Source organism: Dendrobates tinctorius, unplaced genomic scaffold, assembly GCF_039654945.1.
Source record: "Dendrobates tinctorius isolate UK_male_01 unplaced genomic scaffold, ASM3965494v1 ptg000241l, whole genome shotgun sequence".
NCBI lineage: Eukaryota > Metazoa > Chordata > Amphibia > Anura > Dendrobatidae > Dendrobates > Dendrobates tinctorius.
Genome location: NW_027361908.1, coordinates 26,531,000 through 26,548,470, shown reverse-complemented (window position 1 = coordinate 26,548,470; position 17,471 = coordinate 26,531,000). Strand labels below are relative to the sequence as shown.

Below are 17,471 nucleotides of genomic sequence, written 5' to 3'. Positions count from 1 at the left end.
GGTCTGGAGGTGACACTACGAGCCCAGGCCCCATATGCCCGGTCTGGGGGTGACACTACGAGCCCAGGCCCCATATGCCCGGTCTGGGGGTGACACTACGAGCCCAGGCCCCATATGCCCGGTCTGGGGGGGTGACACTATGAGCCCAGTCCCCATATGCCCGGTCTGGGGGTGACACTATGAGCCCAGGCCCCACATGCCCGGTCTGGGGGTGACACTATGAGCCCAGGCCCCACATGCCCGGTCTGGGGGTGACACCACTACGAGCCCAGGCCCCACATGCCCGGTCTGGGGGTGACACCACTACGAGCCCAGGCCCCACATGCCCGGTCTGGGGGTGACACCACTACGAGCCCAGGCCCCACATGCCCGGTCTGGGGGTGACACTATGAGCCCAGGCCCCATATGCCCGGTCTGGGGGTGACACTATGAGCCCAGGCCCCATATGCCCGGTCTGGGGGTGACACTGAGCCCAATGCCCATATGGCGGCGGTGATCACATGCCCCCGTCACTTACTCGCTCTGCGCTATGGCCGCTGTGTCCTGGCGTCCTGCTGTAGCCGGGCTCTGTACACACCGCTCTCGTCTGTCATACACAGGAGCATCAATGGGTTTCCCTCCGAGCAGTGAGAGCCGCCATGACAGAGAAGGTCGGAGGCTCCACCCCCGGCTTCACACACCCGGAAATGACCTCATGGAGCTGCCGTGGAAGTGGCGGCGGCACCGGAGCAGCTGGAAATACCGCCACGAAGCCCCAACCCTCGCTTCATAGACTGGTGCTGAGGGGAGCAGCACCGGGGACAGAGGAAAAAAAAAAGGGGTATTGGCAAGACATAAGACCCCAGTCCCTTCCCAGGAGGCGTGGCTCCTGAGCCATAACGAGGCGTGACACGCCGGCCGTCACCGTTAGCACGTAGAGGAGGGACTCCGGGGAGTCTGCTGTTTAATGCGTCTCTTAGCAACGCGCTTCAGGCTTTTATTTTCCCGGCTTCCTCCGCGGTGACGCGCCAGGGCTGGATTATGGTATAAGGGGATCCGAGCCCCTTACCGATACGGCATCCCGCAGTCACAGGCCAGGGGCCCAGTAACCATGGAGCAGTGACGGGCCGGGCGGCCATCGCTTCTTCTCGGGCTAGGAGACAATATTGGTGAGTTCATTGGCGCAGGATGAAGGCAGTGCGGTTAGTGAGTGTGTAACAAGTGTCTCCAGGAATGTTTGCCCAGTATTTCTGTGACAGGTCAGCAGCTGAGGTATTCTGCCATTCTTGTGTTCATGTCCCATTCATAGTCCTAGAGGCTCCTGGCTCATCACATTTGGCTCCTGCACATTGCACACAAGTTGTGTCGCCGGACCCTTCTACGTGCTGTATGTGTTGTGAGACCCTCCCCATGTGTGACAGGGGGGTCGGAGCCTCTATCAGACCCCCCCATCAGATCCCCTGACGCCCCTGTCAGACCCCCCTCCCCTCATCAGACCAGATTCCCCCCCCCCATCAGACCTCCACGTCAGCTCCCCCCACCAGACACCCCTCTATCAGACTCCCCTATCAGACCCCTCCTGTCAGGCCCCCCTCTTATCAGACCCCCCCCTCTATCAGACCCCCAACCCCCATCACGAAAAGGGGTATATGACCTTTGGCTGCACACGGCTATCACATGTGCAGGGGGTTTAACTTAGTTAGCCCACCTCTGCCACAATGTGATGAAAAACAGCAAGCTAGTCTTGACCTATCAATTTAACGCAGGGGGGGCTTATTTTAGTTATCCCATCACTGCCAACAATGTGTTACAAACTGCCGGGATTTATTATATCCCACTTTCTAGTTCCGCTTTGGAACTCGCAGCTCTCCGGCGCCCCCCTTACCCTCAGGTCAGTCAGTGAACTGCACCTAGGACAGGCCACGGGATGTGCACTGGCTATTAGGCTCGCTGCAGCGAGGGAATTGTAAATACTCTGGCCACAGCCACACAATCAGCTTATAAAACCCGTTCCGTTACTGCCAGCGCTACCCACCTGCCCAGAACACATTTCGCTGCCACCAGCTTCCAATTTCTCTATTAATATTTCCAAATTAATAAAGGGGTACGAAGCCAACCCAAATTAGTAGCGTAATTAACTTTAGGCACGTGAAGATTCGGGATAGAACATGGAGACGAACTAGTAATTTTAAATTTTACTCCAAAAGGTAGGCAGTGTTTACAGAAGGTATAACAAGATTTTACAATATAAGACAATTGAAATATGTACAAAGCGGTTACAAATAAAAAGGGGATTAAAACAGAAATGAACACTCACATGTTACTCAGATCATCTCAGGCAACCATGCTGGTGGGAGGGGCCAGACAGCACAATGCATCAGAAGGTTTGTTTGCTGCAGCTTCCCAGGCAAGAATAAGGCTGGTCTGAGGGAAAGTAACTTAGACTTCTGGGCTTGTGACATCACCAAAGGGGTGGGTTTACCTGCACCCTTCCCTAGCTCAGAGTTACAGATTTGGTTCTGAAAACTTATAACAATCATAACTGGGCTTGAGAACCTAGCAGGATATCGACAGAACCATCATTCATCTTATTTTGAAATTGGCTTTCTAATGAGTCCAAACTCGGACTGGCTATTCACCTCTGTTCAAGAGAAATCCATTTCTCTGGTTCTGCTGGAGCTGGAACCGGGAAAAACACAGGCCACGAAGCTTTGTCGACGCACGTCCCAGATATGTCATTTTCATATTTCTATAATAAACTCAAATCGCTTTATGACCAATTGATTAGATTCTAATTGTTGGCTATGAGAAGCCAGAGAACATGGGAAAGAGACAAAAGCCCTTCCTTTGGGAGGGGGGATATCACTCACTGGTATGTCAGGTTACAATGAGTGTGTGTGAAGAGGCTGAGGGGGGAGGAGGAGGGTGAAGCTGCAGGTAGAGGAAAGGAAGAGGGGGTCAAACCCTCCCAACTGGTATAGCAGAGTTCAGTATGTGAATAGAAGATTCTGGAATGTTCCGGAAGGTGTGATCATAGGGAAAATCATACATGATATTTTACATTATTGCGATGACCCCCTCTATCAGACCCCCCTATCAGACTTCTACGTCAGACCTCCCAATCAGATCCCCATCCTATCAGGCCCACCATCAGAACCACCCTAATCAGACCCCCTCATCAGACCCCCCCCTGTCAGACCCCTCGACTCCCCTCAGAAACCTGCCCGTTAGAGCCTCCTATCAGATCTCCCTTCTATCAGACCCCCTCTATCAGACCCTCCCCCCTGTCAGACCTTACCCCCATCAGACCCCCCCTGATCAGAGCCCCCTGACCCCCCTGTTAGACCCCCCTTATCAGACCCCCCACCCCATTAGACCCCCCCTTATCAGACACCCAACCCCCCTGTCAGACCACCCCATCAGAACCCCCTTCTGTCAGATCCGCCCTGTCAGACCCCCCCATCAGACCCCCCTTATCAGATCTCCATCTATCAGACCAGCTATCAAACCCCCTTATCAGACCCCCCTTTTCAGACCCCAACCCCCCTGTCAGACCCCCATCAGACCCCCCCATCAGACCTCCAACCCCTGTCAGACCCCTCCGTCTAGCAGACCCCCATCATCAGAACCCCCCCATCAGACCTCCCACCCCATCAGACCACCCGACACCCCAACCCCTCCTCATCAGACCCCCCCTCTATCAGATCCCCCTGTCACACCTGTCAGACCCCATGTGAAACCCACCCCTGTCCCATCAGACCCTCCTTTGTCAGACCCCTCCCTTGTCAGACCCCCCCTTATCAGCCCCTCAACCCCCTATCAGACCCCCCCGTGAGACCCCCCTCCTATCAGACCTCCCCTTTTTAAGACCCCCCCTCCTATCAGAACCCCTCCTATCAGACCCCCCCTATCAGACCGCCCCCTTTAAAGTGAATCTGTCACCCTTTTTTTTTTTTTTAATATCAGCTGCCGGCATTGACATCAGGGGCTTATCTACATCATTCTGTAGATAAGCCCCCGATGTAACCTGAGAGATAAGAAAAACACGGTAGATTATACTCACCGGAGGGGGCGGTCCGACGCCTCCCATCTTCATACGATGCAGTCCTCTTCTTCCCTTCCTGTAGTGGCTCCAGTGCAGAGCAGAATACTGCAGTGCACAGGCGCCAGACCTCTCCCGATGCCTGCGCACTGCAGGACTCTGCTCTGCCCTCAATCAGACCCCCCTATTGGACCCTCCATCAGACCCCCCCGTCAGAACACCCCGTCAAACCCCCCCTTATCAGATCCCCCAACTCCCCAGTCAGGTCCACCTATCAGACCCCCAACCCCCCTGTCAGACGTCCTGTCAGACCCAATGTGAGACCCACCCCTGTCCCATCAACCCCCCTGTCAGACCCCCCCCTGTCAGACCAACCCCCTTGTCAGAGCCCCCTTTATCAGCCCCTCACCCCCCTGTCAGATCCCCCTTTTTAAGACCCCCTCCTATCAGACCTCTCCCCTATCAGACCCCCCTTTTTTAAGACCCCCTATCAGACACCCCTTTTTTAAGACCCCGTCAGACCCCCAACCCCCCTGTCAGACTCCCCGTGAGGCCCACCCCTGTCCCATCAGATCCCCATTATCAGACCTTTAACCCCCTTGTCAGATCCCCCGTGAGACACCCCCTGTCTAACCCCCGCCATCAGACCCTCCCCTGTCATACCCTCCCCCCTATCAGACCCCCCCCTTTAAAGACCCCCCTCTGTTAGGGCTGGCAGAACGCACCAAATAATAAAATGATAGTAAGGTGCGTTCGTAGCCCGGGGTTCACCATGTAGAGGTGGTAAACTGCTGCTTAGTAATGGCGATGTATATAGCGGTATACAAAAGGTCACACGCGGGTTAACGTCACCCAGTGTGAACAGGAGCTGACTCTTACGTCACAGAGCCGCAGTACCGCGAAACTTAAATGCCGGAGTCTGTTAGAACTCACAGAGCTCGGCAAGGGGGCGCACAGAATGCGGTCACAGAATTCTGCCCCAAGGAGACGGAGTCAGAGTCCCTCTAGACCTTCTGAGTACGTGGCGTCGCACCTGCGGACACCACTATAGACGCTGACTATGGTGGAGTGTTGAGCACGTGCACCGTGGCGTGTAGAGCCAGCGGTGGACACTGATTCCAGTCTCTGACTCTGCCTCTACCCACACCTAGACCTGGGCGCCTAACAGTCTAGGCTGCACAACACATGCGTACCAAGGGTAGAGGTTTCTTAATGAGTCATTCACCAGAGACATTCATACATGCATACAACACTCACTCCACGTGGTCTAATCTTTGTCTATATTAGCGCATGGCTGAGTGGCCATGCAAACCTTTTACAGCAGCGTCCTTCCGGGACCTTCCTGATGATCCAACAGAGCTGGAGAAGGACCTGAGAATGTGACCTCCGATCTCCAATGAGAGATTGTCCCACGGGCATGCTCAGTGGACCGAAAGGCGGACTTAGTCCAGCATGTGTTGCTATAGCTGGACCAGAGGTGGCAGCAGCAACCAAGCCCACAGAGCTGGTCTGAGCAGAGCGCCGGGATCGACGAGTCTGCTGATCAGTCTCCTCTGCGGCTGGAGAGGAATGGGACACTGCTGAATGCAAGGCTCGGGATTCCTACTGTGCAGCGACAGGAACCCGACACCTAACACCCTCTTATCAGATGCCCCCCCTCTTATCAGACCCCCCTATTAGACTCTCAACCCCCATCTCAGACCCCCTGTCAAACCCCCAACCCCCATCAGGCCCCCCTATCAGACCCCTCTGTCAGACCCCCAACTCCCCTGTCAGATCCCCCCTCAACAGACTTCCCCCTTATCAGACCCCCAACCCCCTGTCAGACCCTCCATCAGGCTCCCTCTATCAGACCCTCTCTTATCAGACCCCCAACTCCCCTGTCAGGTTCACCCATCTGACCCCCAACCCCCTTATCAGACCTCCCCCTTATCAGACCCCCCCTCTATCAGACCCCCCCATCTATTAGACCCCCCCTTGTCAGACCCCCAACCCCCCTGTCAGAACCCCCCCTGTCAAACCCCCCTTATCAGACCACCAACTCCCGTCAGGTCCACCGATCAGACCCCTAAACTCCTTGTCAGGCCCCCCTAATCAGACCCCTCCCTTATCAGCCCCTCAACCCCCTGTCAGACCCACCCCTGTCCTATCAGACCCCCCCTTATCAGCCCCTCAACCCCTGTCAGACCTCCTGTCAAACCCCCAACCCCCTATCAGACCATTCTGTCAGACTCCTCCCCCCCCTACTCAGAATCCCCCCATCTATCAGACCCTCCCTTGTTAGACCCCTCTTGTCAGACCACCCTTGTCAGACCCCCAACCCCCATATCAGAACCCCCCCGGTCAAACCTCCCCTTATCAGACCCCCAACTCCCCGGTCAGGTCCACCCGTCAGGCCCCGCTAATCAGACTCCCCATCTATCAGACCCTCCCTTATCAGACCCTAACCCCCCCTGTCAGGCCCCCCCTTATCAGACCCCCAACTCCCCTGTCAGGTCCACCCATCAGACCTCCTCCAATCAGACTCCCCCCTTATCAGACCCCCCCTCTATCAGCCTTACCAGACCCACCTCTATCAGACCCCCCCTTGTTAGACCTCTCCTTGTCAAACACTCCTTATCAAACCCCCCATCTGTCAGAGACCCCCCTTAGCCCCTCAACCCCCTGTCAGACCTCTGTGAGGCACCCCCCCGTCAGACCCCCAACCCCCCTGTCTGAACCCCCCCTTTCAGACCCCCATCAGACCACCCCTATTAAGACCCCCACTTTTTAATACCCCCATCAGACTCCCCCCTTGTTAGACCCCGCCATTATCGGACCTTCCCTTATCAGACCCCAACCCCCCCCTGTCAGACCCCCCATCTATCAGACCCTCCCTTATCAGACCCCCCCTTATCAGCCCCTCAACCCCCTGTAAGACCTGTCAGGACCCACCCCTGTCCCATCAGACCCCCCATATCAGCCCCTTAACCCCCTGTCAGACCTCCTGTCAAACCCCACATGAGACCCACCCCTGTCCCATCAGACCTCCCTTGTCAGACCCCTCCCTTGTCAGACCCCCCCTTGTCAGACCCCCAACCCCCCTGTCAAGACCCCCCCCATGAGACCCCTGTCAGACTCCCGACCCCCCTTTTTTAAGACCCCCCCATCAGACCTCCCCTCCTATCAGACCCCCAACTCCCCTGTCAGGTCTACCCATCAGACCCCTGACCCCCCGTTATCAGCCCCTCAACCCCCTGTCAGACCCCACATGAGACCCACCCCTGTCCCATCAGACCCCCCATATCAGCCCCTTAACCCCCTGTCAGACCTCCTGTCAGACCCCACATGAGACCCACCCCTGTCCTATCAGACCTCCCTTGTCAGACCCCCCCCCCCATGAGACCCCTGTCAGACTCCCGACCCCCCCCTTTTTTAAGACCCCCCCCCCCATCAGACCTCCCCTCCTATCAGACCCCCAACTCCCCTGTCAGGTCTACCCATCAGACCCCCGACCCCCCGTTATCAGCCCCTCAACCCCCTGTCAGACCCCACATGAGACCCACCCCTGTCCCATCAGACCCCTCTTATAAGACCCTCGATCCCCTGTCAGACCTCCTGTCAGATCCCCTGTGAGACACCCTCCATTAGATCCCCTTTATCAGAGCCCCCTATTAGACCCCCAACCCCCATCTCAGACCCCTCCCCATCTATCAGACCCCCCCCTTGTTAGACCCCCCTTGTCAGACCTCCAACTCCCCTGTCAGGTCCACCCATCAGACCGCCAACCCCCCTGTCAGACCTCCCCCTTATCAGACCCCCCTTATCAGACCCCTGACCCCCCTGTCAGGCGCCCCATCTATCAGACCCCCCAATTATCAGACCCTCCCTTATCAAACCCCAACCCCCTTGTCAGATCACCCCTTATCAGCCCCCTGTCAGACCTGTCAGTCAGACCTCACGTGAGACCCACCCCTGTCCCATCAGACCCCCTTGTCAGTCCCCTCCCTTGTCAGACCCCCCTTGTGTCAGACCCCCCCTTATCAGACCCTCAACTCCCCTGTCAGGTCCACCCATCAGACCCCCCATTATCAGACCCCCTCCTTGTCAGACCCCCCACTTATCAGACCCCAACCCCCCTGTCAGACCCCCCATTGTCAGACCACCCCTCATCAGCCCCCTTATCAGACCCCCGACCCCCCCCCTTGTTAGACCCCCCATTTTGTCAGACCCCCCCCCCCTTGTCAGACCCCCAACCCCCTTATCAGACCCCCCCCCCTTATCAGACACCCAGCTCCCCTGCCGGGTCAACCCATCAGACCCCCAACCCCCCTGTCAGACCCTCCCTTATCATACCCCCCATCTATCAGGACCCCACTTGTCAGACCACCCTTGTCAGACCCCCAACTCCCCTATCAGAACCCCCCTGCAAACCTCCCCTTATCAGACCCCCAACTCCCCTGTCAGGTCCACCCATCCGACCCCCCCCCCCCAACCCCCCTGTCAGACCTCCCCCCCCCCTATCAGACCCCCCCCCATCTATCAGACGCTCCCTTATCAGACCCTAACCCCCTTGTCAGACCCCCCTCTATCAGACCCTCCCTTATCAGACCCCCACATCCCCTGTCATGCCCCACCAATCAAACCCCCTTGTCAGACCCCCAACCACCCTGTCACAACTCCCCTGTCAGAACCCCTACTATCAGACCTCCCTTGTCAGACCCCTCCCTTGTCAGACCCCCCTTATCAGCCCCTCAATCCCCTGTCAGACCTCTTGTCAGGTCTCATCTGTCAACCCCCCCCGTCAGACCCACCTTCAGACCTCCAATCCTCCTATCAGACTCCCCCTCCTATCAGACCCCCAACCCCCGTCAGACTCCCTGTGAGACCCACCCCTGTCCCATCAGACCCCCCCTTGTCAGACCTTTAACCCCCTGTCTGATCCCCCGTGAGACCACCCTTATAAGACCCCTCCCCCTATCAGACCCCCCTTTTTTTTAAAAACCCCCCTCCTATCAGACCCCCCTTTTTTAAAACCCCCCCTCCTATCAGACCCCCCTTTTTTAAAACCCCCTCCTATCAGACACCCCCCCTATCAGACCCCCTCCCCTATCAGACACCCCCCCCCCTTTTTAAGACCCCCCCTCCTATCAGACCCCCCCCCCCCCCATCAGACAAAAATGTAGGGCTAAAGTAATTTTTTTTTGAAAAAAAGTTAAATGTTCCTTTTTTTTTTTTCTTCCACATTCCATTAATTCCTGTGAAGTGCCTGAAGAGTTAATAAACTTCTTGAATGTGGTTTTCAGCACCTTGAGGGGTGCAGTTTTAAGAATGGTGTCACTTTTGGGTATTTTCTGTCATATAGGCCCCTCCCAATGTCACTTCAACTGTGATGCGGTCCCTAAATAAATGATTTTGTAAATTTTGCCATAAAAATGAGAAATCTATGGTCAAATTTTAACCCTTGTGACTTCCTATCAAAAAAAAAAATGTTATTTGTTAACCGTTTTGTGTGGTATAAGTCTTTTTTAAGGGCATGACAATTTGATGTTTGAAAATTGTGAAATTTTCAATTTCTTTTTTTTTTTTTTTGGGGGGGGGGTCAAACTCTCAATTATCTTCATAAATATATGCAAGTCACATCAACCAAAATTTACGACTAACAGAGTATAATATGTCCTGAAAATAACAATCTTTGGTATCCATTGATAATTTCCAGATTTTAAAACATTGGCCTGGTCATGAAGGTTAAAATTGGCTCTGCCGCGAAGGGGTTCATAAAACAAGCAATCCGTGCTGTACTCGCCTTCCTCGGATCCACCAGTGAGTCTCTTTGCTGCTTCAGAGATTTTAGACTTTTTTTTTTTTTTTTTTTTGTCAAGTATTTCAGAAGTTTTCCACTTACATCAAGTTTATGTTAAGTCTCAATATTTCCAGTGTTGACCCTTATTTTTCAAGCCCGACCTGCTGAATATCAGAGGCCAAGTCCTGACTGATGACAGCCCTTTCTTGTCTAATCAGTGCCTGGAATTCATCACAATTTTCTGTGTTTTTGTTTGTCCATTGCTCTTTGAGGACTGACCACAGGTTCTCCATGGGATTGATATCTGGGAAGTTACCTGGCCATAGCCATAAGCTGAAAGTTTTGTTCACTAGGCCACTTATCACTTTTGCCTTGTGACGTGGTGCTGAGTTTTGTTTGAAAAAACAATGTTCCTCATCAGATTGCTCTTGGAGGATAATTAGATACCATTATTTATTCATGGCAGTGGTCGTAGGCCAAACTGTGAGCGAGCCCACTCCCTGGGAAGGAAACAACCCCACACATGAATGGGCTCAGGATGCTTCACTCATGGTTGAGCTCGCTTTTTGTTCAGCCTGAAGGGGGCTTCATGAAATAACTGTACCGCAGCTCCCTGTACATCCTGGAAAGTTCCGGTGCTTTACTGAAGGCTTAAAAAAGTTAGGATCAACACAGTCTCTGACAAATACATCAAGTAATATTTAATCAAAGTATAAAAATGTATGAAATGCTGCAAATTGTACAATATCCATAGAGACATCTGACTAAAATACTGAAATAGAAAACTTTGTCTTAACGGTAATCTGTCACCCCCTTGGATGTACCTGAGCTATTAATAATGGCATACAGGTACTAGAATGTTTAAAATAGTCATCCCTGTTTGCCTCATATCTACGGTCTTGTTCTTCAGAAGTCCTCTTTTAATCCAGTCTTGCGGAATATCGCCACTACAGGGCGCCGGACAACCACTAGACGTCACAGAACCTAGTGACACTGATGGGAGGCGACAGACACCCAAATAGATTAGGTACGCCCAAGGGGGTGACAGTTTCTCTTTAATCGAAATTTGTGTTAATCTTAAAATATTTGGCCAGAATTGTACACTGGCAGCGCCTCTGATCTCATGGATTGACTGCAGCAGTGTCGATGTGATGCCAGTGCCAGACAGTGGGAGCAGCGTCCGAGAAGTAGGAAGGGGAGGACAGTGCGGTTTGTTATTTTTATACTAAACTGCGCTCAGGGACCAAATTTACTTTTCCCAAGTGTGAATGTTATGCAAGTTTAAGCTACCGTATTTTTTGGAATATAAGACGCACTTTTTTCACACTTTTTTTCCCCAAAAAATTTTGGGGGAAAATGGGGGGGGGGGGGGGCGGGCGCGTCTTAGAGTCGGTATACACTTACAGTTAGCGTGGTGGTAGCAGGAGTCGGGCGATTCTTCCGGTGATCCGATGCTGCAGGGCAATGATCTCTCTCCCATTCCATCCATTCCAGGCTGGTGTGGCAGTTTAAGCGGTGCTCAGTGCTGCGGGGGGCTCCGGCGACATGGTGCAGCAGTTTCGGCGGTGCTTGGAGAAACCCTGAGGCCCCCCGCAGTTCTATTGCCTCGATGCTGTAGCCTCCTGGAAAATGGCCACCGGAGACGGCGCATGCACAGATTGAGATCTCGGCTCCCGAGGTCTCAATCTATGCATGTGCTGCCTTCTGCGGCCATTTTCCCAGAGGCCACAGCATTAAGGCAAGGCAATAGAACTGCGCGGGCTTCAGGCTTTCACATAATGTCCCCGAAGCCCCCCGCATAACTGCACCCCTGAAACTGCCGCAGCACTGTGCACCACCAAAACAGCTGCACCATGTCGCCAGAGCCCCCCGCAGCACCGAGCACCGCCAAAACTGCCGCACCAAGCTGGGTTGGGAGCAAGATGATCGGCCTGCAGCGTCGGACCACCGGAAGAGCTGCCCGAGTCCTGCTGCCACCAGTGCTACCGACCCCCCCCCCCCCCCGAGTAAGCTGAATTTGGACTGTAAGACGGACTCCCACGTAATGCATTAATTTTTTTCCCCATTTTCCATCTAATAATAATAATCTTTATATAGCGCCAACATATTCCGCACCGCTTTACAGTTTAATAGTTTCGAAACACATGTCATAAGTAGCAACATTAACAATACAATAATTAAAGCAAAATAAGACGAAATAAGATGACCCTGCTCGTGAGAGCTTACAATCTACAATGAGATGGGGGAGATACAGAGTACAGGGGTGTATTTACAGTGGTGTTTTTATAATGATGGTCCAGCCGTCTTGAGGGAGTAAAAGATGGATGGAGATAGTGAATGGGCTACACACGCACCCTTACACATAGAATGACTTTGATTAGTGAACGTGATAAGCCGCTCTGAACAAATGTGTTTTGAGGGAGCGCCTAAAACTGTGCAAATTGTGGTTAGTCCTAATTTCTTGGGGTAGATCATTCCAGAGGATAGGAGCAGCATGGGAGAAGTCTTGGAGTGGGAGGTACGGATTAGTGCAGAGGTTAGTCGAAAGTCGTTTGCGGAGCGCAGCGATCGGCTAGGCCGATAGACAGAAGTGAGGGAGGAGATGGGGGGTGCTGCACCGTGGAGAGCTTTGTGGGTGAGAACAAGTAATTTGAATTGGATCCTATAATGAATGGGCAGCCAGTGTAATGACTGACAAAGAGCGGATACGTCCGAGTATTGATTAGCCAGATGGACAACCCTGGCTGCTGCATTAAGTATGGACTGGAAAGGGGATAGTCGAGAGACGGGGAGGCCAATTAATAGAGCGTTGCAGTAATCCAGCCGGGAGTGGATCAATGCTACAGTGAGGGTTTTTGTCGTTTCCATGGTGAGAATAGGGCGGATTATAGAGATGTTCTTTAGGTGTAAGCGGCAAGAGTGGGCAAGAGATTGTATATGGGATGTGAAGGAGAGATTGGTGTCAAACATAACACCCAGACAGCGCGCCTGCTGCCGGGGTGTTATTGTGGTGCCACACACAGAGAGGGAAATGTCAGATTTAGGGAGGTTAGTAGACGGCGGGAGCAGAAGTTCAGTTTTGGAGAGGTTGAGTTTCAGATAGAGAGTGGACATGATATTGGAGACTGCGGACAGACAGCCCCTGGCGTTCTGTAGTACAGAGGGGGTAAGGTCGGGGAATGACGTGTATAGTTGTGTGTCATCAGCATAAAGATGGTACTGAAGGCCAAATCTGCTGATGGTCTGTCCAGTTGGGGCTGTGTAGAGAAAGAAGAGAAGGGGGCCAAGGACTGAGCCCTGAGGTACCCCGACAGCAAGAGGAAGAGGAGATGAAGTGGAGCCAGAGAACAAAACCCTGAAGGAGCGGTCAGAGAGATAGGAAGAGAACCAGGAGAGAGCAGTGTCCTTAATGCCTAGTGACTGGAGCCTAGAGAGTAGGAGATGGTGGTCAACAGTATCGAAAGCTGCAGATAGGTCAAGACGAATGAGCAGAGAGTGGTGACCATTACGTTTTGCTGTCAGAAGGTCATTGGTCACTTTGATGAGTGCAGTTTCAGTCGAACGTAGGGGGCGGAAGCCGGACTGTGAAGGGTCTAGAAGGGAGTGAGTGGAGAGGTAACGGGTAAGGCGGGAGTAGACAAGGCGCTCCAAAAGATTAGAGATGAAGGGGAGATTGGAGACTGGTCTGTAGTTGTTTGTGCAGGATGGGTTGAGAGCAGGTTTCTTTAGTAATGGAGTAACGATGGCATGTCTGAAGGAGGATGGAAAAATGCCCGAGGAGAGGGAGAGATTAAATATTGTAGTTAGGTGGGTTGTGACGACTGGAGAGAGAGACTGGAGATGTGAGGGAATGGGGTCGGTAGTGCATGTAGTCGGACGAGAAGAAGAGAGGAGTCTGGAGACTTCTTCTTCTGTGATGGGATCAAATGTGGAAAGTGAGCCAGGGGAGATGCAGGAAGGGATGGGAGTCACAGCACTTGGTGGTTGGGATCAGATTTCCTGACGGATATTATCTATTTTTTCTGTAAAATGGGAGGCCAGGCCAGGCCATCTGAAAACTTGGGTGCGTCTTATGGTCCGGTGCGTCTTATAGTCATTTTAGGCTGGCAATACACTTCAGCTGGCTGTCTCCAAGTCACCTTTCAGCCACCACGTATTCTTCCTGACTGCCTCAAGTACTATTCCTCTAAGCCAAGAGTACACGTGTTCTTACTGGAGAGAGATTGCAGGCAGCAGCATATTTCCCACAAGTACTAAGGGTCAGGCATGTTGAAATTCAACATGCACAGTACTTCTTCCCCCTTACATCTGCCAATGGATGGCTGGCTAATCCCACTCAGATTATTGTTTATAGCCTATGTTCACTTGATGTGTATGATCACCTTTAGATGAGCACTAATGGGATAGACCCTGAAAAGGACTGCCCCCCCCCCCCCCCGTGTCCTTAGTATAAAGACCCATTACTTCAGGACATGTAGAAATTTCACCTTCTGACATTTGTTAGGCTGTGTGCCCACGTAAGCGTTTTTTAAGCGTTTTTACCGGCAAAAACGCTTAAAAATCGCTCCAGAGAAGCATCCCATTCATTTTAATGCATTTTGCACGTTTTGTGCATATTGATGCGTTTTTTTTTTCCGCAAAAAAAAACGCTTCGCGGTAAAAACCGCAGGATGCTCATTAATTTTGCGGAAAAGTCCGCGTTTTTAGCTATTTTCTATGTGTCCGGGGACGCACGTAAAAAAACGCATCAAAAACGCACGTTTTTTTGCTAAAAAACGCGGAAAATGCACAGAAAAAAATTTGCGTTTTCTGGGAAGGAGTCCGGTTTTCATGCAGAAATTTTCTGCATGCGTGGGCACATAGCCTTAGTGTGCCCACGATGCGATTTTTAAGCGTTTTTGCCTCGATTTTTGGCGCAAAAACGCTTAAAAATTGTGTACAGAACGCCCCCCATGCATTCCTATGGCATTCTGCACATGCTGTGCTAATGCTGCATTTTTTCCGCGGTGAAATCGCATCGCGGAAAAAAACGCAGCATGCTCATTCTTTTGTGCGGAATCGCAAAGAATTGCCGCGATTCCGCACCCATAGGAATGCATGAGAATCACTTACTTCCCGCATGTGGCTATGCCCACCATGCGGGAAGTTAAGTGTCTCATGTGTGGTTGGTACCCACGGTGTGGAGGAGAGGAGACTGTCCTCCAGGCCCTGGGTACCATACCCCGGTAAAAAAAAGAATAAAAAATAAAAAATCTGGGTATATTTACCTTCCGACGTCCCACGCTGCCATCCCGGGCCTCAGCGTTCCCAGTAATGCCTTGCGGCAAGGTCCTGTGATGACGTAGTCTCGCCTGACTAGCGGTCTCGCGAGATCGTTATAGTAACGTGAGACAATGTCATCACAGGTCTCACAAGGCATCGCTGGGAACGGGAGCGTCGCTGACACTGCGCGGGACGTCGGAAGGTAAATATACCCCAATTTATTTTTAATTTTTTTTATCATTTTTAACATTTTATCTTTTACTATTGATGCCACATAGGCGGCCTCAATAGTAAAAAGCTGCTCACACTTGTCAAACACTATGTTTGACGAGTGTGACCAACCTGTCAATCACTTTCCAAGCGATGCTTCAAATCGCTTGGAAAGTGCTTGAATATCGCACTCGAAAATCGCGGCAAAATCGAGAACATAATTGCGGTAAAATCGCGCGGGGAAAAAAATGCGCGATTTCTGGGAAGGAGTCCGGTTTTGAGTGTCCGGATTAAAACGCAACGTGGGCACATAGCCTTAAAGTTGCTTTATTAACCTTTAGCTCCATCCTTTATTCACATGATTGTTGTAAAATATGTAATTTGTAATTATTTGTCATAGACACCAGCCTATCAAGATGGCTCCAACTCTAGATTGGGGAAAGCTGATGAAGGTCGATCCTGACCTGCTTCCTAATGAAGAAAGGTTAGCAGAGAAGATGCAGAAGATGTTGGTTCAGGTAAGTGCCTCCTTTTCAGTCCCAGGTATGACAGGTTGGCGGAATGCTTAGTGGGTGTAGTCCTTGTACTAGTATACTGATGTCCACCTTTGTATTTCTGTCGGGTTATCCTTAAAGGGAATCTGACACAGGGTTTTTCCTACCCCAACTGAGAGCAGCATAATGGAACGGCAGAGACACTCTCATTCCAGTGATGTGTCACTTACTAGGATGCTTGTTGTCGTTTTGATAAAATCATTTTTTTTCTGCTGCAGGTCTGCCAGTCCTTTGAATGCTCAGCTCTGTATGATCCCTCCCACAGCACTGATTGTCATGTAGATAGAAGCGGGTGGGAGGAGCTCTGTGTATAGCTCCTCCCATATACATAGAATTATATCAATTGCATCCTCCATCTCCTGTCTCAGTAATGGGAACGTCAGTCTTCACCGAATACAGATTTTACTTTAGAATTGAAAATGTTGATAATGACTGATCAGTCCTGACAGAGAAAGAAGCAGATTTCTCCGATAAGATATTTTATAAAGTTGCTTATCTTCATTGTATTATTGATTTATGGAATAGTAATGAAATCCATGGTTACGATTGAAAGTTATCAACACACAGACATTGAGAATGTAATTCTGAATTTCATTGTTGGTATTGAGCAGTGGCTGGAAATGCTGGACATAGAGGAGTATGGTTTTCTGTGGCGATCCCATAGCTACTAATACACCCACTGCTTGTTTCTGACCGAGCGTTTCGGAGCCCAGTTGTCAGGATCAGCAAGAGTTCTAGAGGTCCGACTTAACTAATCCACAAGTTAGTTGTTATCCTGGAGATAGGCTGAGAATATCCCTTTAAAAGGATGAGCTGGGGCTTTGTATTGTTTTTTCCCTATGAGGCTTAGAACTTACGAAGCAGGCTCTGTGAATGACGTGTTACTGCCATCGTCATGCTGAGTAACAGCTGGCTCCCCACTACCTAACTGCGGGGAGCTGGCTGGCAATCATTAGTCATGAGATTGGCAGTGCCGCCCTGTCAACAGAGCAGAGTGGAAGAAAAAGAACTGCTCGATTGGCGTGACATTACACAGATCGGGAAAATCGTTGGTGGGAAGGGTCTATGAATGCTCTGAGCTAGGGGAAAGTGACGACGAACAGGACGGTAGGTGGTCAACAACTACCTACCTGTAAGTTCTAAAACCCATAGGTAAAAAAAAAGTCCCAGATTACACCTTTAAGTATTGCATTTTCCATTTCCCTTGTCTTTTTACAGGTGAACAGCAGCAGTTTAAAAGGAGAAGCCAATGAGAATTTGATCCAGCTTTTCCGAATCACACAGTCCTTAATGAAGGTTTGAAGACGCCGTTGTTCTACCATGTACTATATTACACAACTATACATTGTTAGCACTTTTGGATTACCCCTTTGTGTGGGTTTTCTGATTTTAGGTTAAGAAAGATTAACCAGTATATTAATTAGGTTCTGCAGCTTTTTAGTATACCGTCAGGTCCTCAGACGTTAGTAAGTGAATGAGAACACAGCCACTTTTTATCATTTTATAACCAGAGTATAGTCCTGACTACCTCCAAGGAGGTAGACTACTCTATGTGCCCCATCTGCTTGTTTGTTCTTGTAGGCAGTGTCTTCATTATGGCAGTGAGGTCCTATTTTTATCATGTATTTGGAATAATAGCTGT

General features: G+C 51.3%; 2 protein-coding genes across 5 annotated transcripts in view; one reads left to right on the top strand and one right to left on the bottom strand.

Moving 5' to 3' along the window:
• The window catches only part of TMTC3 (transmembrane O-mannosyltransferase targeting cadherins 3), a 177,241-nt gene extending 174,831 nt beyond the window's left edge, over positions 1–2,410 (bottom strand). Inside the window, exon 1 of one of the 2 annotated variants that reach the window (XM_073557002.1) lies at positions 2,297–2,410. The gene's annotated coding sequence lies outside the window, so the exon portion shown is untranslated. Of the gene's footprint in view, positions 1–517; positions 723–2,296 lie in introns of those variants that run through there. The other variant, XM_073557001.1, reaches the window with a different exon arrangement.
• CEP290 (centrosomal protein 290) overlaps positions 887–17,471 on the top strand; it is a 378,885-nt gene continuing 362,300 nt past the window's right edge. For 2 of the 3 annotated variants that reach the window (XM_073557000.1, XM_073556998.1), the window contains exons 1-3: positions 887–1,148; positions 15,676–15,793; positions 17,048–17,125. In XM_073557000.1, coding sequence (XP_073413101.1) covers positions 15,692–15,793; positions 17,048–17,125 — 180 coding nt within the window. In that variant the 5' untranslated portion in view covers positions 887–1,148; positions 15,676–15,691. Of the gene's footprint in view, positions 1,149–9,719; positions 9,824–15,675; positions 15,794–17,047; positions 17,126–17,471 lie in introns of all 3 variants that reach the window. The other variant, XM_073556999.1, reaches the window with a different exon arrangement.